This window comes from Daucus carota, chromosome 6 (genome assembly GCF_001625215.2).
Source record: "Daucus carota subsp. sativus chromosome 6, DH1 v3.0, whole genome shotgun sequence".
NCBI classification, from domain to species: domain Eukaryota; kingdom Viridiplantae; phylum Streptophyta; class Magnoliopsida; order Apiales; family Apiaceae; genus Daucus; species Daucus carota.
In genome coordinates, this window is record NC_030386.2 from 22,045,684 (window position 1) to 22,071,819 (window position 26,136).

General features: G+C 33.3%; 4 protein-coding genes and 1 pseudogene across 4 annotated transcripts; 4 read left to right on the forward strand and 1 right to left on the reverse strand.

Annotated features, from left to right (window-relative positions):
* Nucleotides 1-398: 398 nt before the first annotated feature.
* LOC108227109 (miraculin) lies at nucleotides 399-1,010 on the forward strand. Its single transcript, XM_064080136.1, has one exon. The coding sequence runs from the start codon at nucleotides 399-401 to the stop codon at nucleotides 1,008-1,010; it is 612 nt and encodes a 203-aa protein (XP_063936206.1).
* Nucleotides 1,011-8,145: 7,135 nt separating this feature from the next.
* Nucleotides 8,146-8,763, forward strand: LOC108192852 (kunitz trypsin inhibitor 5). The gene has a single exon (XM_017359356.2). The coding sequence runs from the start codon at nucleotides 8,146-8,148 to the stop codon at nucleotides 8,761-8,763; it is 618 nt and encodes a 205-aa protein (XP_017214845.1).
* A 1,308-nt stretch (nucleotides 8,764-10,071) lies between these two features.
* Nucleotides 10,072-11,915, reverse strand: LOC108192853 (classical arabinogalactan protein 9). The gene is made up of 2 exons (XM_017359357.2): nucleotides 11,342-11,915; nucleotides 10,072-10,379 (listed from the first exon to the last, which is right to left on the reverse strand). Exons 1-2 carry the CDS (start codon nucleotides 11,798-11,800, stop codon nucleotides 10,296-10,298), a joined length of 543 nt encoding a protein of 180 aa, XP_017214846.1. The 5' UTR covers nucleotides 11,801-11,915; the 3' UTR covers nucleotides 10,072-10,295.
* A 10,307-nt stretch (nucleotides 11,916-22,222) lies between these two features.
* On the forward strand, nucleotides 22,223-24,325 carry LOC108228117 (upstream activation factor subunit spp27). The gene is made up of 2 exons (XM_017403603.2): nucleotides 22,223-22,627; nucleotides 23,934-24,325. Exons 1-2 carry the CDS (start codon nucleotides 22,307-22,309, stop codon nucleotides 24,048-24,050), a joined length of 438 nt encoding a protein of 145 aa, XP_017259092.1. The 5' UTR covers nucleotides 22,223-22,306; the 3' UTR covers nucleotides 24,051-24,325.
* LOC108228114 ((S)-8-oxocitronellyl enol synthase ISY1-like) lies at nucleotides 24,313-25,913 on the forward strand (annotated as a pseudogene).
* The last annotated feature ends 223 nt before the right edge of the window (nucleotides 25,914-26,136 follow it).

The following is a 26,136-nucleotide window of genomic DNA, read 5'->3' on the forward strand; positions in this document are numbered from 1 at the left end:
ATATGTTGATTTTTTACACAAACGATACGAATAAGTGTTTCGAACTCATAAACTCAAAACCGGCCTTTTATGCCCGGCCAAACATCCCCGTGATACCGAGTGCTACCTATAGTTTTGTGTTCTGGTCAAGCTCACCTATATATTTGGTTTGCAATATCTTACTGCTAATAGTTACTTATAGTAGAAACAGCACGATGTAATTGTTTTTTCCTTGATGTGTTCATGCCGCTGCAGATATGAATATACACGTACAGTTCACTCTATTCAGCAGCAGCTAGTATTGGAAACATGGAGTCGTTTATCAACACATGCTTTACAATGTGGATCATCATGATCCTCATCTATAAGTAGCACGATTCTTTCATTGTATCATCACTCACTTATCAAAATCCCACAATATGAAAACAAACATCTGCATTTTAATCGTTCTTCTATACGGCTCGTACCTCGCAGCAGCCATCCTCCCACCCACCGTGTATGATCGATCGCAGCAGAGAGTGCTAGCTGGCATAAGATACTACATACTTCCAATTTCACGCGGCCACGGTGGCATCACAATAGCTTCCACTCGGAACAAAACTTGTCCACTCGATGTGGCTCAAGAGCTCAGTGTCTATAATCGAGGCCTCGGAGTCACTTTCCATCGAGTGGATCCGACTGCGCATTCTATACGTCTTTCTACTGATTTGACTATAAAATTTGTCAGGTCCGCGGCCAAGGCTTGTGCTCAATCTTCATACTGGAAGGCGGATGGTTATGACAATTTGAGAGCGCGATATTTTGTTACAATTGGAGGAGCTGGAGGCAAGCCAGGTGGTGAATCCCTCCCCGGTACGTTCAGAATTGAAAAGGAGGGGAATGGATATAAGATTGTGTATTGTAGACTGGTGAATTGTGTCGCGGCACCTTGCGAACCGGTTTGCAAGAATGTTGGAGTGTATCAGGAACAGGGGAGGATTCTGTTAGCATTGGCTGATGAACCGCTTGTGGTTAAGTTTCGCAAGGTGTAAGAGGGTTGAAGCTCATGTGTTATGGATTGTCAGATGGCTGAGGCATCCACTACTTCACTTTCTATGATCAGTTGATCACTTGCTGATAAATAATAATGGGTATAGCTGTGTAAAGTACCCTTGCTACATATCAATAAAAGCGTTAAAATAAAAACTTTGTAAACGGATTTAGCCTCTCGAATTCTACTTCAGTCTATCCTATATTCGTACTATGAGGTATCATCGAATTCTGAGATGGTAACTTAAAATATAAAACTTTGAGTAAATTTCAGAGTTGTTGCTATTTTTTACACCAATTTGCAAAAATGTAGCTGAATTTTAAAATTTACAGAAGTGTGGCTGGAGTTCGACTCCGCGTTTTAAAATATTGGCTCCCGTTAAATCTGTCTTAACGGAAGTAACAGAGCAAGGGCAGATGTGTATTTTAGAAATTATAACGGGTATATTTCGGGTCATGATAAACCCGAACAAGAAAATGCCAACACTCACAAAGAGCCGTGAGCTCATCACCACCCATTATCGTCACCTGTCCACCATCTCTCCTCACAAAAACCTTTGCCCGTTTAGATGGTCAAAGATCGGCAAGATCGCCGGCCGGCGAGCCTGTTTTAAAACAAGATCCGAATCCGGCTCTTTATGTTGAGCATAAATCGTATTTTGGGTTTTCTACATCTATGGGGAATAATATTCAGTTGAATTGTGTGCAGAAACGGAACCTCACGATTACGTCTTTCGTGAAGATAAAGTTCCAGTGTTGCCGATTGTGTTAGAAGTAGGGATTTCGGTTAAAATGCAAGTTAAAACTCTTCTTTTAACAAGAATCCGCATAAAATAAAAATTACATACAATCCATTGAAATTCATAAACCGAAAACACTCTATTAAAATATAATCGGCACCCCCTCCTAATATAATAACTAATTTAATAACTTTAAGGCCATTTAGTAGAAGAAGAGGTGGGCTGTGACAAATAACACAAACGTGAATAACTAGGCCTGAGACTAAAATACACAAGCATTAGCCCGTCCAACTCCAATATCTCAATTTTGCTTTCCTAGTGAACTGGCCCGCCCAATCATACTTGAGTAGTTGGGTTCAACTTATAGCCATGTAAAAGAATCCGTTAAAATATACTTTCTCCGTCTTATTTAACTAGTTGAGAAGCCGCCCGTTGCGGCGGCCTATAAAAATTATATTAATGATTTAATATTAATATTTGTAATATAAAATAATTTTGTGCTGTCTATAAAAAGTATATTATTGTTTCAAAATTAATATTTGTAGGATAAAATAAATTTTATATTATAAAAATCTTGATGTAATACCAATACTAATATATAAAATTGCAAAATTAGACTATAATTCATGGTGGAAAAATAAAAATAAATTTATACACATAATTAACAATTTAAAGCACGACGAATCTTAATTTTATTTGTGTGTTTTTTTTAAAGTAATTATGTTCCTACATTGTCACCTTACTCCAGTTTTTTTGGATTGATTGTGCACAAAAACATATAACTTAAATCCGTGAGATGGCGGTCTATAACTAACCTTGCTTGTAACAATAATGTATAAACAGTCTTAACTTAAAAGTTGCTTGAACGGAGCAAATAAATAATACATGAATAATTTTTTTACCGTATGCAAAGTAAATCATATAAAAATTAACAACAACAAACATGTCCGAAAAAACAAAACAAATATTATAAAATAATAACCAACAAACATACATCACTAACAGTTAATTTATATTATCCATCAATATCATGTCAAGTCTATATTCTTTTCCCGTGTTTGGATTTGTCGACTCGAACATAGCGGTCTATAACTACTTTTACTTACAGCAACCTTTATTTTTTTAATACTGTATAAACAGCATTCACTTATCGTTGCAGAAAACGGCACCACCGAGTTAGAAACCGAGCAAAAGAACTTTCACCTGAGAGAGGTAGGGTTGTGGTATTGAGAGAGAGGAGGTTGTGTTTTGATGATTCAAAACCCTACAATCTATAGGAGTATTTATAGCTGCACAGAGACTTGTATGCTACTCTTTCCCATAATTAAATAATTAAATAATCTGAAACAAAATCAGATTAAAACTTTCAATCTACTATATTCCATAAATAATCTGAAATAAAATCAGATTAAAACTTTTAAACTACTATATTCCATAAATAATCTGAAACAAAATCGGATTCAGAAACTTGCTTCTAATATACCTGAAACTAAAAAAGGTAGTTCTAATTTTTGATATTATTTCATCCAAAAATTCCAGAAAATTAGAAAAATAGAACGGAGCGATGTGAGAGACGCCACCTATACGCCCCTCGCTTCTCCTTTATATAAGTATACTAGTGAAAAAAGCCGCGCTTCGCGGCGGCGTTATGAATTTTTTATAAATTTAGACAAAAAATTGTTTTAGCTACTTTACCGTCAAACATAATACTAATAAAAAATTATTATTATTTAGGTAAAAATTAATTTGGGCCACCCTCCCCTTAAACACAATACTAATAAATAATTTTTTTTATAAAGTTTGATACGAAATACTATTATAATTCCATAAAAGTTATTTTCAGTCGTGTTCCCGTTAAACATATCTTCAATATATCTTATCGAAAATAAGAATTGTATATATTACTTTACATATCTTAAATATAAATTGTATTTTATCTATTATTATTAGTTTGAATAAATATAATCCTATTTGTTTTGGATTACTAAATAAGAAAAAGAATTGTATCATCTTTAGAATTCAATAAGAAATACTATTGTATCATCTTTAGAGTTTAATAAGAAATACCAAATAAGAAAAGAACTGTATCATCTTTAGAATTAAATAAGAAAAGAATTGTATTACATAAAGCCGCGCTTCGCGGCAGCGTTATGATTTTTTTATAATTTTGATACGAATTAATATTATAATTGCATAAAAGTTATTTTGAGTCATGTTCCCGTTAAACATATCATTAATAAAGAAAATATTATAATAATTATAAAAATTTGTTTAAGTGACCCTCTTGTCAAACACAATACTAATAAAAAAAATAGTTTGAACCGCCCTCCCATCAAAGATAATATTAATCAATAATTATTATAATTATGATAAAATTAAATATAATAATATAGATAAAAATAGTTTGAGCTGCTCTCTTGTCAAACACAATACTAATAACAAATAGTTATAACATAGATATTAGTTTGAGTCGCCCTACCCCTACCGTCAAACATAATACTAATAAAAATTATTAAAATTACGATATGATAAAGTTAAAGATTATGATTGGATAAAAATTAATTTCAGTTGTGGTCCCGTTTTAATAAAGAAAATAATATTATAACTTAGATAAATATATTTTAGCCGCTTTTCCGTCAAACATAATACTAATAGAAAATTTATTATTATTTAGATAAAAATTAATTTGGGCCGCCCTCCCCTCAAACACAATACTAATCAAGAATCATTTACATTATAATAAAATTATAATTATAATCGGATAAATATATCCAATTTCATAGATTTTAACTATTATATATTTTTTTAAGATTTCTATTTCTTAATTGTTTAGAATTATCTCTCTTTTCTTTTAAGATTCCTATTTCTTAACTACTTAGAATTTCATAGATTTTAGCTATTATATTTTTGTTAAAATTCCTATTTCTTAACTACTTAAAATTATATCTCTTTTACGATTATTGTATTTTAGCTACTTTACCTATTTTCTTTCAGAAAAATAGAAAAACTAAACGGAGAGTTTATAGAGACGCCACCTAAAGCCACGCTTCGCAGCGTCGTTATAAATTTTGATATGAATTAATATCATAATAACATAAAAATTTGAGTCATCTTCCCGTTAAACATATTACTAATAAAAATTATTATAATTAGTAAAGATATTTGTTTAAGTGGCCATCTTGTCAAACACAATACTAATAGTAAAATTAGTTTGAACCGGCCTCTCGTGAAAGACAATATTAATCCATAATTATTATTTTTATGATAAAATTAAATATTATAATTTAGATCAAAATTAGTTTGAGCCGCTTTCTTGTCAAACACAATACTAATAACAAAGTATTATAATTTAGATATTAGTTTGAGTCGCCTTACTGTCAAACACAATACTAATAAAAATTATTTTAATTATGATAAAATTAAAGATTATAATTGGATAAAAATTATTTTGAACCATGGAACCGTTTTAACAAAAAAAATATTATAACATGGATAAAAATTATATTAGCCACTTTCTCGTCAAACATAATACTAATAGAAAAATTATTATTTTTTAGATAAAAATTAGTTTGGGCTGCCTCCCGTGCCCGTCAAACACAATGCTAATCAAGAATCATTTACATTATTATAAAATCAATATATGATTCCTATTTTATATATCCTATTTTTTTTGTTAATTATTTTTATTTTATGATTCCTATTTATTGGTTAAAAATTATTATTCTTTTATGGTTCCAATTTTTTTGCTATTAGTTTTTTTAATGATTAATATCTTTACAATCCTTTTTTTTATGCGAAATTTTAAAAAAATTATAAGACTAAATTGAAAATAAAAATTATATGTATTACCCTACAAATCCTAAATATAAATTGTATTTTATCTATTTTTTTTTTTTTTTTGAAGGCAAATTGTATTTTATCTATGATTGTTAGTTTAAATGAATATAATCCTACTCCTTTTAGGATTCATAAATAAGAAAAGAATTGTATTGCCTTTAGAATCCAAAGCGAAAAGAATTGTAATAACTTTTGAAATCCTTGAACCTGATTTTTTAAATATAAACCTATTTTTTTTTTTAGGATTACTAAATAAGAAAAGAATTGTATCATCTTTAGTTATCAATAAGAAATACTAAATAAAAAAGAAAAGAATTGTATTATCTTTAGAATTAAATAAGAAAAGAGTTGTATTACTTTTAGAATTCTTGGACCTGATTTTTTAAATTATAACTATATTTTCTCTCCGAAAATCAAGAAAATTCAGAGGTTTGAATCGAGCAATCTTAGAGACGCCCGCATCCTCCTTTATATATATATATTGATTGATTTATATATTTTTTTATTTTTTATTCTACATCTAATTTAAATTTTGTATAAAATATTATTTTATAATTTATTTTTAATATATTTAGAATTAAAAAATAAATATAAATCTAGAATATGAGTGATAAAAATATATTTTGTGGAAGAATTAAAATGTGTGTATACAGCCCGTGTCTTAATATATATTATTGGATGGGATTGAGGGAGTACTAAACAAATCTTTTAAAATATCATGCAAATAATTTGTGATTAGAAATATATGTAGAAATTTGAATTCTAACACGTCAACAGATATAAAATTAATTGGTAGAATTCTAACACAAGAAGAAATGATTCGAGTGGTGTATTGGATTGGGATTTTAAAGCATTTTTTTTTTTTGCATTCATAAAATCTGAGAGTATTCGATTGGGATTGTTTGAAATCCATTAAAATGTTGAGGTATTCAATTGGGATTTCAAATTATGCTACAAAATCTGGTGGTATTCAATTGAGATTTTAAATTATGTTTTAAAATCCGATGATATTCAATTGAGATTGTTTAAAATCCATTAAAATTTGATGGTATTCAAATGCTGATTGATTTTTTTGTATTTTATAAAATGATGGATTTTGTGGCATTCTTCAATGTATTTTAAGTTTTTTGAAATCACATCAAAATCAATGGGATTTTGAAACATTGTGTTTAAATCCTATCAACTCTGCGAAATTTTATCAAGAATCCGCACAAAATCAAAATCAGACACAATCCATTAAAATCCATAGACTAAAAACAATTCATTAAAATCTCAATCGAATACCCCTTCGAAGAATGATGCGAAGAGAAGTTAGGCAAGTCCAACAAGGTCAAATTGATGTTCTAAATAAATACACAAGAAGTTTCTAAATGATATTTTAATCTGGCGCACACTTCAGACCTTTGTACAGTATTCAGGTTCTCAACATCTTGATGCTGATAGTTAGAGTAGAAACAGCACAATGTATTTGATTACTTTTGCGATTATTTCTTTATGTCGCAGTAATTACACAGTTCATCATATTCAGTAGCTAGTATTGGAAATATGGAGCGAATCATCTATTAGTAGAACAGTCCTTCCATAGTTCCATTGCATCTCCATTCACTTATCAAACATTGCGATTTGCACCATATAAAGACAACTTTCGGGATCATACTAATAAACTGATGCAGTCAATTGCGGTTTCTAGATAACTTTAGGTCGAGTGCAGCTTTTAATTTTATTTTATAATTCTGGCGGCAGAATACAGATATATTGCACTAGTTTATTGAGTGAAAATAACATAAGTGTTTCTCAATTAAAATAAAGAAGTGAAGCAGAAGTTATAAGTAAGTTAAGACTTATAAGTAATTATAGTGTTTGGAAAATAAGCGCAAGTCATGAAACAAAAACTAGTGTCTGTTTCGTCAAGGCTGCTTTTAGCTTTTTTTGATAAAAAGACGGCTTTTACTTTTCTTGATCCGTTTGTGTAAAAAACCAGAAGCACTTGTAAAATGTTAAAAGGTTGAGAATACTAACTTTTGTTTGAGCATTTTCACTTCTTTCCCAAACAGTTTAATCACTTGTAAGTCTTAATTATTTCTCACTTGTATTATACTTTTTATTTTTAAGCAAGAAGCACTTTTTTTAAGGTTACCCAAACAGTTTTCAGCATTCTCGACCTTTTACAAGTACTTGTTGACTTTTTATACAAACGCTACGAATAAGTGCTTCGAACTTATAAAGGGTTTTATGCCTGGGCAAACATCCCCGTAATACCGAGTGCTACCTATAGTTTTATGTTGTGGTCAAGCACACCTATATATTTGGTTTGCAATATCTTACTGCTAATAGTTACTTACAGTAGAAACAGCACGATGTAATTGTTTTTTTCTTGATGTGTTAAAGCCGCTGATACGAATTCACACAGTTCACTCTATTCAGCAGCAGCTAGTATTGGAAACATGGAGTCGGTTATCAGCATATGCTTTAAAATGTGGATCAATATCATCATGATCGTCATCTATAAGTAGCACAATTCTTTCATTGTATCTTCACTCACTTATCAACATCCCACAATATGAAATCAAATACCTGCATTTTAATCGTTCTTCTCTACGGCTCATACCTCGCAGCAGCCATCCTCCCACCCACCGTGTATGATAAATCGCAGCAGAAAGTGATCGCTGGCATAAGATACTACATACTTCCAATTTCACGCGGCCACGGTGGCATCACAATAGCTTCCACTCGGAACAAAACTTGCCCACTCGATGTGGCTCAAGAGCTCAGTGTCTATAATCGAGGCCTCGGAGTCACTTTTAATCGAGTGGATGCGAGTGCGCATACTGTACGTGTTTCTACTGATTTAACTATAAAATTCTCCAGCCCGGCCAAGGCTTGCGCTCAATCATCATACTGGAAGGTGGATGGTTATGACAATTTGAGAGCGCGATATTTTGTTACAATTGGAGGAGTTGGAGGCAAGCATAGTGGTAAATCCCTCCCCGGGACGTTCAGAATTGAAAAGGAGGGGAATGGATATAAGATTGTGTATTGTAGACCGGTCAATTGTGTCGCTACACCTTGCGAACCGGTTTGCAAGAATGTTGGAGTGTATGAGCAACATGGGGGGATTCTCTTGGCATTGGCTGATGAACCGCTTGTGGTTAAGTTTCGCAAGGTGTATGAGGGCTGAAGCTCATGTGTTATGGATTGTCAGATGGCTGAGGTATCCACTACTTCCTTCTATCACTTGTTGTCTTGCTGATAAATAATGGGTATAGCTTTGTAATTTACCCTTGCTGTATATCAATAAAAGCGTTAAAATAAAAGCTTTATAAACGGATTTAGCCACTCGAATTCTACTTCAGTCTATCCTATATTCATACTATGAGGTATCTATATATAGAGTTGAAATTCGAGTCGGGCGGCTCACCCAGCTCGAATTCGTTTAACTGGGCTCTGCTAGGCTCACGAGTCGAATTCGGGCAAAGGTTCCGGCTCGTTTAATTAAAAAAGCAGGTTCGACTCGACTAGTAGCATTAAACGAGCTGAGTTTGGATAAAGGTTTCAACTCGATTAAGTGTAAAATTATACGAATCGGCTTGCTCGACTCATCAAAACCGACTCGTTTAGCTAACAAGCCGGTTCGACTCGACTTTGTGAAATTAAGCAAGTCGAGTTCGGACAAACTTTTAGACTCGATTAGCTAAACAAGCCGGCTCGGCTTGAAAATTTGGCTCGAATTAGGTTGGGCTCGAAACTCGACTTTCTCGACTCGAATCGAATTACAACCCTAAGTATCATCGAATCCTTAGATGGTACCTCTAAATTCAACTTCAGCTTTTGAATCCTAGGATTGAAAAAATAGTACTCCATCAGCCAAGAAATCAAGTCCACCAGAATTAGAACTTCACAATTCTAGTGCAAGACGGAGATAATAGAGATTGAAGGAAAGATGGTATGAATTCGCTAATTCCATCTCTCTTCCACTTTACGTGTTACTACTAGTTACTACTTGCTGATTCAGTTATATATTTCAGCACAAGAAGAGCAAAAAAAAAAAAAAAAAAATCAATTTCCTATTTTCAGTTTGATTTCTCTCTTCCTGCAGTATTGTTTACAATGTTTTCATTCTATTCCCTCCGCTCAAAATTTTCCCTGATGGTTTCACTGAAGCACGGAAAAAGGACAGTGTGTAATGAGAAGGTAGATGGGTCGCGAGAACTTGAAGCATTTGTTAGAAATGAATCACTTCACCCTTAAGCATGACACTCACTTGACTTTTAAGTTTTATTACATCAACCAAACTTTAAGATACAGTTACCATCATTGACCGGCCATTGTAAAATGCTTGGTTCGTGGATTGTTATGATCACTGTTGAAACATAGTAGATCAATATATCAAACATTATTTCATACCATTATAAATCATAAATCATTATTCCAAATATAACAAAACGAAACGATGAGAGTTGCTAGAAATATAATATGTCAACAAGAATAATGGGAAGCGGTAAGTACAATAATCTCATTCAAAAGAAATATCCTTAATACATCATAAGCTTGCCCTCAAAAACCTCCCAAAAGAATTCAACTGAATGTAATAATCCCACTACCGATGGTCAGAAAAAATTCCGACTTAGCATGGGATAGAGTAATAATAACAAATGATATGTCCACGCAGCAAGTAAATGGCGTAAGTAGAGGTTACAGAAATGAAAAAATCTAGTGCAGGAGAGTTAGAAGAGCAAATCCAAGGCCTAAGCTTCCGATCGTCTTGTGCATGGACATCAGATTCTGGGCACCGCTCTGCAATGCAAGGGAATTTTACAAGTATTAGTACGAGAACAAGATGACATGTGTAGTATTTGTCACTGGAAGAAACGATTATCAGACATTTGATTGACATTGCAAATTAAACTCGTCAAACAATCAATGCTATGTTCGTAAACTAGTTGATTTAACTAGTAATGTCTAGAACTCCTAAGCCGAGGTATGAATCAACAGAAGGTTGCTCCAGAACAAGGGATCGAAACTGAACCGGGGTAATGTAAATTATGTAATGTTAGCAATAGTCGGTTTTGCACTTTTGCTTCATTAGTTTCATTTCTTACCAAGACCAGAAAAAGAAACCACAAAAAGATAAATGACATTTACTTGTCCTTGCTTGAAGATACAGATCTCACTTACCCATCAAGTTTGGTACAAAATACCAAAAATTAATCTGCCTTCCTTGTCTTTGCTTTCTCAAATTACAACAGAGATGTTTTGTTCAAATTAGAATCCCTATTAAAAGAAACAACACCTTGTCTCTTACTTAATTTTCTTTTATAGATAAATTCACCTTATAGGTAAGATAAACCGAATCATTTAAATTTCTGTAATTGATCACAGAGCACATCTACTTCCAACATGTTAAAAAATTGTTCGGTAGCAAATTTAATTTTTTTTTTACAGTTTTAATTACCGTATACCCATATAAACCCTTCTAAGAGTTGTCGCTTCATGGTCAATTAGAGGACCACAAATGAAGTACAGTTGTACACGAATCACGAGAAGACAGCGCTTGTTGGACAATAAATATGCAACCTAACTATCATGCGCCGTGTAAATAGAATTCACTTAAACAGTAAACTACTTGAAACTGAACTAAACAGTGCACAGTACTTTGACATAACACCAGATCTGAGCTATGTCAACACAGATCTGTACGCACATTGTGTAAATCTGAAAATACACACACACATATTGATATATAGATATGAAAGTACCTGATCTGGTGAAGAAGGAGTGGCCGCGGGAGATCCATCACCAGCACTGGGCGCCGGAGATCCCATCGGAGGAGCCGGAGGACTGTCTAGCATAGGCGCCGGAGAGGGAGAAGCAGGCACGGTGGTAGGCGCCGCAGCGGGAACATCGGCGGGAGGAGCAGCGACAGGTGCAGCAGCAGGAGGGGGAGTAGCAGCCGGTGGAGGAACAGCTGGAGGTGGTGAGCTCACCGGTGGAGGAGTGGCCGGAGGTGGTGAACTGACTGGAGGAGTGGCCTGAGGAGCAGCTACAGTGGGAGGAGTGGCAGTTGGTGGAGATGCGGTGGGAGTAGGGGTGGCTGGGGTGGCGGTGGGAGTAGGGGTGGCTGGAGTGGCGGTGGGAGAAGCGGAGGGAGATTGGGCTCCGACGCCGGCGACGATAATGCAGGTGAATGTGAGGAGGAGGAGAGTGTTGCGATTCATTTTGAGAGAGAGACAGAGAGAGATGGGGGGAGAGAGATTTAGAAGATAGGAGTGTTTTGGTTTTTGTGTTGAGTGCGGCGTGGAGATGATAAGTGGAGAATGGGGTGAGATTTATATATAGGAGTATGAAGAAATAGAGTTGTTGGGGAAAATAATTTTATGTGAAAAACTGAGAATCGATTTATACCGTTTGATTAGTTGTCCGTGAATTGGCTTGTCTAGTGGGGTACTATCACCGTCTCATCTTCCCTGCCACGTTGTGTGTTTGTGTCTTGTTTTTACGGCTTGCCTATTTCCAGGGACCATCAATATTGTCGTTCTAAAGAATCAAAATTTTATATATCTGATTTTGAGTTCAGTTCGATCTAAACATATTTAAATTGTCGGAGAATTATTGTTTTCAAACATTTGTTTTCATTAATTACAAATACTATGTATTCAATATAGTTCTCAAATATTAGAGCGTTGCCGAATTTATAAATGTGAAATACGGTAGGTATTGGGAAATGCAAATTATTAAAAAGCCCAAAAATACTATTCCGTACCACAATACATGTTGAAAAAATTACACGTAAGAAAATATTAATTAGATAAAAAATTCTCACTTGCACCTCTAATAAATTCATGAATGTAGACTCTTATTCAATCCTTATTTATTGTTATACAACTTTCAGGGGATGTAATTTTGAAATAATGTCAATATATTTGCATTGGAAATTAAAAGTGGACAAGTATTACGGGACAAAATTTTTTACAAAACAGACATGTATTATGGAGACGGAAGGAGTAGTATGTTTAGTTTACAACTTCTAGCTTAAAAAATCCAAAAATTACACTACTACTTGCCAAACAATGAGGAAAAAAGTATAAATAATTTAAAGTGTTAAAAGAAGTTCGGAAGTGATTATTATAAATGCGGCCAAACACTCCCATTTGAATCTAGAAATATTTGTTATATCAATGAAGTTTAAAAAGTTAGATTGTTTCCAAACATGTATAGATCATTTCTATTTTTAAATTTCAAATAATGGAATCTTCTATTTTAAGGGTGTCATTATATCCCAAGGATGTTACATGAATTCTAATACAAAGAACATTTGCAAGAAATTTTATTCATGAGAATTTTTTGGAAGATGAAAAGATTCATTTTAAATGCGATGTTAGATATTCATGTTCATCCAAAATCGAATTTGAAGAATCAGTGATTCTGTCACGGGTTGGTAATCAATATTTCGAGAGTTGGCTCTAAATATCACATCTGGTCAAATCTTAAGTTTTTTTTCAAATCTGAAAATAAATCAAAATACATTGGCTTAATTACAACAATTTGAGTAATTCACAAGCTCATTACAGACAATCCAAAAAATCATTATTTATTGGTGCAGTTAACAGTAGTACTTGCACTTATAAACTATACTACATACTTGACACTCCTTTACATGAGACTAAGGTGTTACAAATAGAACTAGGTTGCAGATTTTTGGACAAATTTTGAAGCTGGGATTTCTAAGACAACCATTGAGATTTCCAAGGGCAACTCCAACCATAGATCCAAATTTGGATCACCAAATGATCCAAATTTAGAGCGGGATTCAAATCCTATTCCAACCATGTGATCCAAATATAGATCCAAATTCACTCGTCCTTATAATATACATATACTTTGATTTTAAATATTTTAAAAAATGATTAAATAATTTCATCATTAATTATAATAATACAATTAACGACTAGACAAAATAAAATATTACAAAATAATTCAAAAAAGTTAAAGTGGTACATAAAAATAAATTAAAAGCATTAAAATAATACATGAAAATACTAATTCTCGAAATTAGTATATTTTTCCCACAAATGCTCAATTACTGCATTTCGAAATTCAATATGGGTAATATTTATCTTTGAATTTTCTGTAGCGATTGATAAATTGTTGAAATTTTATATCTTTTGAAAATTTAATTTATAATTAATCGTAGTTTTAATTATATTCTAATATTAATTAATCTATCTTTAATTACATTAAAAAATCATCAAATAATAAAAGTAATACTATTTTAATATTAAAAAGATTTGGATCAGTGAATAGTAGTGATCCAAATTTCGACTGGTACTATTCACTGATCCAAATTTGGATCACTTTTTAGTCCACGGTTGGAGTGGTTTAGGGCAGAACTGTCTAAATTTGGATTTTTGGATCACGGTTGGAGATGCCCTAAGACAACCAAACAAGGCAATGGGTTGGAGTTGGTAGCTTATCTTATTTTCAAGTAATGAATGTCGAAGTTATTTCAGTTGTTTATTAATTTGTTATTTTCTCATCGTTTGTGTGAGTATGATGCTTGATTTAGTAATAAAAATTATTACGGGATTGTATTCTCAGTCGATAGCTCAAACTGGTTATGACAGAAGCGAAAATGGCGAAGCATATGTAAATATCATTTTCAACAAATCACGGAATTTCATCTCCAAGAAGAATGAATTAATCAGTGATTGTTTGTGTATTTTGTTTGTTCGACGCGACTGTTTATGCTGATGTCGTATGATTTTTTATTATTGAATTAACTCATTTATTAAAATAAAAAAAATTGGACTATGTTAGTATAATGCTCTAACCTGACATATAGTATTTCTATGTTAAAGAAATTTGTGCCCGGAAGCATGCTTGCAATCTTGTCCATCAAATCTCCATATAAAATTAAAGAATTTTTTAATTTGAGAGAGGGGCTTGCCATTAATATACTTTTTTATTTTTATACTATAAAGTTTTAAGTCCAGGACTATAACGTCTGTTTGTTTCGATAAAAAAAAAAAGTTATGTTTGTTTCGGGGAAGAAGCTTCTGCATATGGCTTCTGATTTTCTTCACCTGTTGTTTGTATAAATAAGTGGAAGTATTTTTGAAAAGTTGTGAATGCTAGTCTCTTTCTTAGAGTTTCTAATTTTCTACAAATCTTACTTCTAATTCATTTTTTTTATTTTAGGTAAGAGCATCTCGAGCAGTGTCTTAGTGTCTTCCTTATAAATCAATATACTTATATAAAGGAGAAGCGAGGGGCGTGTAGGTGGCGTCTCTCACATCGCTCCGTTCTATTTTTCTAATTTTTTGGAATTTTTGGATGAAAAAATATCAGAAATTAGAACTACCTTTTTTAGTTTCGGGTATATTAGAAGCAAGTTTCAGAATCTGATTTTGTTTCATATTATTTATGGAATATAGTAGTTTGAAAATTTTAATCTGATTTTGTTTCAGATTATCTAATTATGGGAAAGAGTAGCACACAAGTTTCTCTGCACCTATAAATACCCCTATAGATTGTAGGATTTTGAATCATCTAAACACAACCTCCTCTCTCTCTCAATATTGGGGGAAAGCTAGAGGAGCCCCGGTTCGGCTCGGTTCCAAGATAAAACCGAAACCGCAACCATATATCCTCGGTTTTTAAAATCCAAAACCGTAACCGTCGGTTCGGATTCGGTTTTAAAAACTCTGATTCGGTTTTAATCAGTTCGGTTTCGATTATAAAACCGACAAAGTTATAAATTAAAAATAATATACGAAGAAGACTAATTAATATGCGTAATATATACGTAATAATCAACTTATTTATTAAAAAAGATTTCAAAACACGTCTGAGTCTTGATCGGTTAGTGGACATGAAGAAGAAAACTGTACATGATCACTTCACTTTGTGTAAAACTGAAACTCTTACTGAGATCAGAAACACCAGGAGCCAAAGTAAATTTAAAAGATGATGGGGGATATTGGATGAATATATCATCACATGGTATCTTCATAATTCGTACGAAGCGAAGACTTGAGTTGATTTATAAATTCAAACAAATTGCAACTCATCATAGAATTATGTCCCAGCCCTCTCATTTACCTGTGGTTCTTAATATTTATTTTAAAATTCATATAAATTGTATATATAAATATATTTATTTAATTATTTAAATAATTATTCGGTTCGGTTTTTTTCGATTCGGTTTTAACCAATAATCGGAACCGAACCCATGATATCGGTTCAGTTTTTAATTTTTCGGTTTCGGTTTTTTCCAAATCAGTTTTAATCGTTTTTTACCGGTTTCGGTTCTTTTTCAGTTTTTTGCTCAGCCTACTCAATACCACAACTCTATCTCTCTCTCATAATAGTTCTCTTGCTCGAATTCTAACTCGATGGTGCCGTTCTTCAGCAACGATAAGTGAAGGTGTTAGTAGTTCTTTTGCTCGATTTCTAACTCGGTGGTGGCGTTCTTCTGCAACGATAAGTGAAGGCTGTTTATACAGTATTAAAGAAAATAAAGGTTGTTGAAAGTGAAAGTAGTTATAGACCTCTGTGTTGAAGTCGACAAATCTAGACACAGGAAAGAATATAGTCTTGACATGACATGATATTAATAGATGATATCAATAAATTAACGGTTAGTAATATATGTTTGTTGGTCATTATTTTATAATATATAGTTTGTTTTTCGGACATGTTTGTTGTTGAACTTTGTATTCAGGAAAAACACAAATAAAATTAAAATTTGTCGTACTTTAAATTAAAAATAAAATTAAAATTCGTCATACTTTAAATTGTTAATTACGTGTATAAATTTATTTTCATTTTTTCACCATGAATTATAGTCTAATTTGACAATTTTATATATTAGTATTGATATTACATCTAGATTTTTATAATATAAAATTTATTTTATCCTACAAATATTAATTTTGAAACATTAATATATTTTTTATAAACATCCACAAAATTATTTTATTCTACAAATATTAATATTAAATCATTAATATAATTTTTATAGGCCGCCGCAACGCGCGGCTTCTCAACTTACTTATATAAAGGAGAAGCTGAGGGGCGTGTAGGTGGCGCCTCTCATAACGTTCCGTTCTATTTTTCTAATTTTCTAGAATTTTTGGAAGAAAAATATCAATAATTAGAATTACCTATTTTAGTTTCGGGTATATTTGAAGCAAGTTTCAGAATCTGATTTTGTTTCAAATTATTTATGGAATATAGTAGCTTGAACGTTTTAATCTGATTTTGTTTCAAATTATTTAATTATGGGAAAGACAAATTATTTATGGAATATAGTAGTTTGAAAATTTTAATCTGATTTTGTTTCAGATTATTTAATTATGTGAAAGAGTAACCCACAAGTCTCTCTGCACCTATAAATACCCCTATAGATTATTGGGTTTGGATCATCTAAACACAACCTCCTCTCTCTCATTACCACAAACCTAACTCTCACCATAGCAAGCAAAGGTAGTTATAATCTGATTCTTGAAAGTTTTAATATGATTTTGTTTCGATTATTTAATTATGGAAAAGAGTAGCACACAAGTCTCTCTGCACCTAAATAATTCTGTAGATCGTAGGGTTTTGGATCATCTAAACACAACCTCCTCTCTCTCAATACCACAAACATACCTCTCACCTTTGCAAGCAAAGGTAGTTATAGACCGTTATATTGGAATCGACAAATCCAAATACGGGAAAAAAATATAGTCTTGACATGATATTGATGGTTGATACATGTTTGTTGTTGTTAATTTTTATATGATTTACCTTGTGCACAAGAAAAAATTATACATGCATTATCTGTTTGCTCCGTTCAAGCAACTTTTAAGTAAAGGTTGTTTATACAGTATTAAAAAATAAAGGTTGTTACAAGTAAGGGTAGTTATAAACCGATATCTCACATATTTGAGTTAGATGTTTTTGTGCACAATCAATCCAAAAAAAATTGGAGGAAGGTGACAATGTAAGAACATGATTACTTTTAAAAAAAAAACAAATAAATTAAGATTCGTCATGCTTTAAATTGTCAATTACATGTATAAATTTATTTAAATTTTTTCGCTATAAATTATAGTCCAATTTTGCAATTTTATATATTAGTATTGGTATTACATTAAGATTTTTATAATATAAATTTATTTTATCCTGCAAAGATTAATTTTAAAACATTAATATACCTTTTATAGACAGCCACAAAATTATTTTATTCTACAAATATTAATATTGAATCATTAATATAATTTTTGTAGACCGCCGCAACGCGCGGTTTCTCAACTAGTATTATAAAATATTGAATCCTAGTGATTTAGGACAAGATTTTGTATTTCGACTCCAACAATGATCCTTATAATTCATTCCTTATTATTATTATAATAATAATAATAAATTTGGAAAGAGATTGATAAAAGATGGAAGGAAGAGAGAGAAATTAAGTTACAATAAGAGAGAGAAATGATTTTTTTATTAAAGAAATCAAATAAGGCATGACTAGTGGTGCCTAATTAATAAGGCATGGAAGGAGGATCCTAGTGATTTAAGGCACTTCTAAAACATTTGCTGGAGTACTAATTTATGTCACATTCCTTATAATTGGACTTAGGACATGATATAGGGAATCTGCTGGAGTTGCTTTTTTAAGTGTGCCAAACGACCTCATTTACAATTTTTTTTCCGAATGTTTTTTCCTTTAATTTTATTTATTTCACAAACCACTTGTCCGCCGAAGAAGCAAATACAGAGTCATGTCGAGGATTCAAGGTTGTCATTCATGGTCTCTTCATCTTCTGTTCTGTCACCTTTTTCATTTTCATTTTCTTTGCGTTTAGATCACAATTTTGCGAACATGTGAAATAAAAAAACACTAATTTGCATTTTGCAATGATTGCATGTGACAATGGGCCCGGCAGAAATAAAACAGCTGGTTGATTAGCGCATTGTTTGGCGGAGCGTAACAGATCAGTAAACGAATAGAAGAATATCACTTCTAGATCACTAGCTGTTTATTTCCTTTACTTGCGAGTAACGTCCAAAACTCGTGGCCCACTTATTGTGCTGTTGCTGGAAGACAGGCGAGGGCTTGTTTGAGAGGAAGACGGGCTTTTAAAATTAAAACTGATTAAAGTTAATTACATATTTTCAAAAAAAAAAGTTTATCATTTACATAATAGATTTGGATTTGATCCCTTCAATTTTTGTTAGCTAAAAGCATTTCCTTATTTTAATTATCAAATCCCTAGATCTAGTATTTTCATGAGCGAGATTAATATAAATTTATTGGATCACAAAATAATATTCATTCAAAATACAATAATAAATTTAGATTACTATTTGGTATGTTGGAAGAGAATATGAAATAATCTCTATCAAATTTGAATTTTTGACTGGTGGGTGGTTTGCCCTCGTCCATGTGTGGATGCATAACATCCCAATAGCAAGTAGCCAGTATGACAACTGTAATAAAGGAGTGTGGTTTATAAGAATTAGTATTAATCTATTGGTAATACTACTTTTCAAATTGAAAGCTTGTGATTTACACAACACGATTAACTTTTTGATCTTAAAAGATGAATCATTTTGAACTAAAGCTCAAGGGTTTACAATTTACAACACATGAAAATCGACTACAACTACTGATAGAGCTGTATTGTTTAATTTAAATAAAGTTGACAAGATAACGAAAAGCAGCATAGAGGAGGCAGGAGCATATATATGCAGTGGCCATAATTTTGAAAGCAATATGTCAGTAATAATGCTTTCCGTCCTATTCTAGTCATCTTGATTTCTTCGTGTTCCGTTCCTGACATAGGTTGTAAACGAGCCGAGCCGAGTCGAACACCGCAAGACTCGGCTCGAGCTCGACTAAAAAGTTCGGGGCTCGAGTTCGAGTTCGAGTTCGACCGAGCCCTTAATTTCAAGTTCGAAACTCGGCTCGTAAATAGTTCGATAGGCTCGAGTTCGGCTCGAAAGCTCGAATCGAGTCACCAAATATTGACAAAAACTCGAAATATGATCGGTTCGATTCGGGTTCGATTCAATTAAATATATAAATTATAAATAATATATTAAATATTTTTGTAAAAATATATTTATAATAAAAAAATTAAAAATAATAGAGACTCGATAAGGCTCGCGAACCTTACGAGCCGAGTAATTTGAAACTCGAGCTCGGCTCGGTAAAACATCCAAATAGCTCGAGCTCGAGCTCGGCTCGATTATTACCGAATCAAATTCGAATATTTTCCGAGCCGAACTCGAGTAGCTCACGAATAGTTTGGTTTGTTTACACCCCTAGGTTACCCTGTTATACACCGTTCCATGCCCAGGACTATATGAATCTTGAACACACATCCCTATTGAGGATTTTAAATTTGAATTTCATCTGAAATTCATACATTCAAATATTAAAATAGATGACAACTCAAGTTCTATCATTTAAAATTTATTGTTTCAAATGAAATACATATTTTCAAATGACGGATGATATGATTTGTCTATATATATAAAAGAAACGGATACATTTGAAATTTCATTTTATAGTTGACTTGTTTATATTTGTTAAAATAATTTAGACAATTCAACAGCACTCATTACTGATATCTTTTCGAATTAATAGATTCAACCATGTAACTCACTAGGCTTTGCCGTTTTGAGAGTCGATTTCAAGTTCTACCCCCGCTTCTCCGCTCTTCATCCTTCATCCCCTCTATTGATTAATCATCTTCGTTCTTCCATCTTCTCTCATATTATTAGTTTTATAAATAAAACCAAGATCTAATCCTTTTGGGTTAATTCTTGTTGAGTACCTTGTTATCAAGGTCGTGCCCATCTTTTGGGATGTTTGTGTTTGTTTTGCTGTTTCTGTGTGTTTTGTTATGGGTCTCGGTAACGTGTCTAAGAAGGAGTTACATGATATTTTGGGTAATTCGTAAGGCTTGTATCAGATATGGAACGGTGGTGAATATCGTAAGAGCTCACCTTTCACGACATAAAATTGTTCATCTTTTGGGGTCATTTGTTGATCCAATATCGGTTGATGTAACTGATAATTCTGAATATTGGGCTACAGATGCTGCTGCTTATGTGAAGGTCAATTGCGATACTACTATGTTCAAAACTGATGTAGGTTGGATTGTTCGAGATTTGATTGTAATATTTTTTAGTTTAAAGAATTTAAATATTCTATTTGTTAAGCGATCTGAAAACAAAGCGGCTATATGTTTAGCTCGTTTTTTGTTTCTTAATCAGGTTGTAATTGACAGTTCGAGGGTTTGTCTCGGCTGGGTTTCAGTTATTTATTAAATTCTTCGCTTTTCGTCAAAGAAAAAAAAAGAGGCCGTTTGGAAACAATTATTTGATTTCAAATGACGGAATTTGAGTTGTCATTTTAAATTCTCAAATTTATAATAATATTTAAATGTCTGCATTTCAAATGAAATCCAAATCCCCAAACTGTTATTTAATCAAATTTAGTTTTTCAAATGAAATTCAATTTTTCAAACAGACCATAAAAAGAATCAGCTCAAAATTGTTAATTTATGTGTATTAGCATATACTACTTTCTTTCAACATAATAAAATTTGTCTTTTATTCAGAATATATTATCACATTTTAAGCGTATTTCTTCGTGTACTCATGTCCCAAATACCATATTATAAAATTTTAGGTATAAGTTGGTATGTAACCAATATTTGTCTAAAAATTTATAAATATTATTCCCTCTGTCCCATAAGAGCAAGTCCAATGCAATTCCCTATTTTCAACCCCTAAAATATTATATATTAATGGTTACCTAAAATATTGGGGATCAAAATGCTATTTTGCTCCAACGGTGTTCCCTATTTGATTCCCTATATTTTAAATCTATATATACAACTCAAAGAGAGAGAAAGATTGCACTAATAAATAACAGAAAAATAAGAGGAGATATGAGCTGGTGATGACATGGAGCATATAGGGGGTTGCTTTTTCATCCCTCAAATAAGGGGTTGAACTTTCTCTCACCTAAAATTAATAGGGGATAGGGAGTTGCGTTGGATGAGCTCTTTTTGTTCTCAATCCTCAAATCTTGTCCATGTAGATCAAATATATGTAAGGAATGGGTGCATTGGAGTTGCTCTAATACTTTTTCCTATTTCCTTTTATCACGCTTACCAACATACACTTTTGATCGCTGATATCTTTAATTTCGTATTAGTATTTAATATAAAAATTTCACCATATTAAAGTACTCGTAAATACGAATCCAACAAAATCACTCATGAATATATTAATCTTATATATTATACGTAAATTAGTAATTGATATCAAAGGAGAAAGTAGTAAATAGAAAAGGAGGGAATACTTAATTTGATAGTTGAGCCATATTATCATATGTATAATGTATTCGATCAATTTCAACCACCTCCCTGCGGGCTGCGACCCTGCCCAAGGTCCCAGGAATTTTTCGAAATTTTTTACATTTGATAACGAAATGACCAATCAGGTTATAAACGTGAGGTCCAATGGTCGAACAAGCAGGGGAAAGAAAGCCCACTAGTTTCAAATAGTAGTATAGACCCGAAGCCCAGTTTAGTTTACGAAATCTCGCCTAGAAAAGCGTGAAAAAATAATTAAAGACAAGCCCAAAGGGAATTTGAAACCCTCATTCTTCACATTCTTATCTACAACCTTTCTTCTTGTTCCAACTTGGCAAAAAAATAAAAATGGCTACGATGTCTGCGGCTGCGTTGTCTGCATCATTTGCCGGAAAGGCTGCCGATACGCTCCTCGTTAATTATCGGTTTCCGGTGAGCAGTGTTCGTTTGTTTCCTCGTCGTGTGAATATGTGTACTTTTGTTGCGGCTACAAGTAAGAAGACAGAGACTGAGACTGAGAGTGAGACGGCAAAGAAGAGAGAGCCCAGGGGTATAATGAAGCCACGCCCTGTCACCCCAGAAATGCAAGCTATTGTTGGTGTTCCCGAGATTCCTCGTACTCAAGCTCTTAAGCGCATTTGGGCTTACATCAAGGAGAACAACCTTCAGGTTCTCTCTCTCTCTCTCCCCTCCCCCCCTCTCTTTCTCTCCCTCTCTCCCTACCTCTTGGTATGTATTGTGTTTGGAATTCGTGCTAATGGTGGGATATATTTTTACTGTCTGTTTCAAGTTGATAAGATTTTTTTTTTTTAAAACTTGACTTATGCATAATTTTCACCTGCTATGTATAAGCAAATAATGTGCTCAACTATAGTTTTAGTTTTTGCTTATACACCCTTTACAAGACCTTTATGTAATTATGTGTAGTGTTTGTTTTTGTTTTTTCCATGTACATTAGACTGTATTTTAGTTGATTGGATTTTCATTGTTACCTGTGAACTAGATGAATGATTAAATTGGAGCTGGTCTTATGTTATTGTTACCTTGAAATCTAGAAACTTAAATAATTTTGTTGAATTTGAAATGAAAAACAGTCTTTGGTTCTCGGTGAGTGATTATACAAAGAAACTTCTTAATCAGTCTCTTATTTTACCCTTGTTACCATCTATGATACTGCCCTGTCACCTATCAGATAGATGTGCAATTTTACATGTTTCTTGAAGATGTTTACAATCTTGGCAAAATTTTATTTAGACCTTAACACAGCCTCACAGACTGGCAATAGGCGTTCACCAAGTTGATTCGATAAAAACCTAAAGAATAGTGCAAGTATATTTTGCATTCATAGTTATGTAGAATCAAGTTATGTCCTACTTCAGGGAAGACCTGTCTCGTTTTAATGATTGATTGCTGGTGTTAGTTAGCATAGTTGATTTGCTCTGTATTTCAACATTGAAACATTAAGCTGATAAGGTTTGGTCCTTCCACAGTAATTTGGAATGAAACAAGTAATAATTTGTGGTGGAGCCACCAAGGAAGAGGGTCGTTTTGACTACCCTAAATTCTAGCTAGTCAATGGCGGAGCAGTAAGAAAGAGGGTCCTTCCGAGCACCCTGAATTTCAGCTTATAACTATGTTATATGTATAATTGTTAACAGTGCTGTAGTTGTTGAATTGATTTAGAATGATTTATGGGCACAGTTCAGCAGAGAAATGTGGGTTCGTTCGCCAAACAAACATATTGTTTTTTGTTAGCCAGCGATATACACAAAAGTCTCATTTTTAGCAGTTCAAATTTCCCTCTGTGTTTTTAATGTACCCTGCAACTTTTTCCTGGCTTCGCCTCTGGTTATAGTTGATTTAAATTTCATTTAATTAATTACTTTCATTCGTCCTTGATTCCTTGCAATATTGATAAATATAGTTGATCCTCATAAAATTAAGCTAACCTGATTATGCCTTTGTTGTTAATTAGGACCCTGAAAACAAGAAGATAATCATTTGCGATGAGAAGCTGAAGAAAATTTTCAAAGGCAATGAACGTGTTGGGTTCCTCGAGGTTGCAGGCTTGATTAGTCCTCACTTTCTTTGAGTAACAGCTATATGCAGGGGGGGTATATGGACCTGTTCTTTCTTTTGTAAATCAGTAAATGGGGTTCTGCTAGTTTAGTTAATCAGTAATGACAGTCAGGATACCTATGCTCTCTGAATGCACGGCAAAGTATTAGCTGTTGAATTTTGGCTATGTGGGTGAAAAGTTCTGCTTATGATATTCTATTTATGGTGTAAGCCCTTTGCTAATGTTTTTGTGGCGACTGTGACTCTGGTTTATCAATTTAATGCCTCTTGGTGCTTTTCTTGATTAAATATCAAATATAAATGGACCTCAACTTTAGAGTAATATTATTAAATCCTCTGGCTGCAGCAGGTTGCCGAATGGAAAACGCAACAAAGATGATCAAGCACGTTTTTCGAAATAATAGAAAAAATAAACATAATCAACCTTATCGTCTAGCCAACATTGTCTATAATCGCGTCACCTTTCTACTTGATATTGTGTATATATATGTCTGTATGTTTTCATGCATCTTATTAAATTCAAGATCCTCACGAGCGAACACTAGCTTACAAACAATGAGCTGGTGCTGGTCCGGTGCGGTTGGCGCTGCAAGGGTAATTAATCCTCGAATCTCTATTTCATTAATCTTCTTTAGTCATTCTGCTTATGCTTGTTTTGTGATGATTCCTTATTTCCTGCTGATCAAATCTTTCATGCAAATGTATGTTACTTTAGAAAACTCTCAATCAAGATTAGGTTCCGTCGAGCTATGAAAGTGTGGCCTTAGTTGTGGGAATTACAGGCATCGTTGGCAACAGTTTGGCTGAGATTCTCCTCCTCCCTGACACCCCGGGAGGCCCCTGGAAAGTCTACGGCGTTGCTCGTCGTCCAAGACCACCATGGAATGCAAACCACCCTGTTGAGTACATCCAGTGTGACATTTCCAGTCTTGAGGAAACTCAATCCAAACTCTCCCGCCTCGACGATGTCACTCACCTTTTTTATGTCACTTGGGCTAGTAGATTAACTGAGGCTGAAAATTGCGAAATCAATAGTAAAATGTTTAGAAATTTGTTGAATTGTATCATTCCAAATGCGCCAAAACTGCAACATATTTGTTTGCAAACTGGGAATAAGCATTATTTTGGCTCCTTTGATGCTTTTGGGATTGCAGCACATGATCCTCCGTATAGCGAAGACCTTCCCAGGCTAGATGCTCCAAATTTATACTATGATCTCGAAGATATATTGTTTGAGGAAGTGGCCAAGAACAATGGCTTAACTTGGTCAGTCCATAGGCCTGGAGTCATATTTGGTTTTTCGCCTCATGGTATGATGAATATAATTTGTAACCTCTGCGTTTATGCTGCAATATGCAAACACGAGGGTGCGGTTCTGAGGTTTCCAGGGACTAAGGAAGCTTGGAGTTTGTATTCAGAAGCATCAGATGCTGACTTGATTGCAGAGCAACAAATATGGGCTGCACTGGATCCATACGCCAAGAATGAAGCGTTTAATTGCAGTAATGGAGATGTGTTCAAGTGGAAGCATTTATGGACGGTCTTGGCTGAGCAATTTGAAGTGGAATGCGGAGAATTTGAGGGCGATGAGAGGTTGACATTAGGGGAGTTGATGAAGGATAAAGGGAGTGCGTGGGATGAGATTGTGAAAGAGAATAATTTGATGCCTACTAAACTAGAAGATATTGTATCTTGGTGGTTTGTTGATCACATACTTGGCATTGAGTATCCTTTGGATACTATGAACAAGAGCAAGGAGCATGGATTCTTGGGTTTCAGGAATTCCAAATCCTCGTTCATATCTTGGATTGACAAGCTAAAATTTTCCAAAATTGTTCCCTAGTTTTAAGTTTTAACTTCGTTCTCGTTAATTCATGTTGAAGGTGTCTGATTTTGTGTTGTCTGAAAGAAAGTTACAGCTTAGACATACAGATTTCATCTTTACAGGCAATGAAAGTGGGGGGTTCCTTGAGGTTGCAAGGTTCTCTAGTAAATGGTACTCGATTTTTTGGGTAACAGATACTAATGCGGGAGATTTATGCATCGAGTATGACCAGAGAGATACGGAATGTGAAGTTCCGAATTTTATTTGGTTGAAA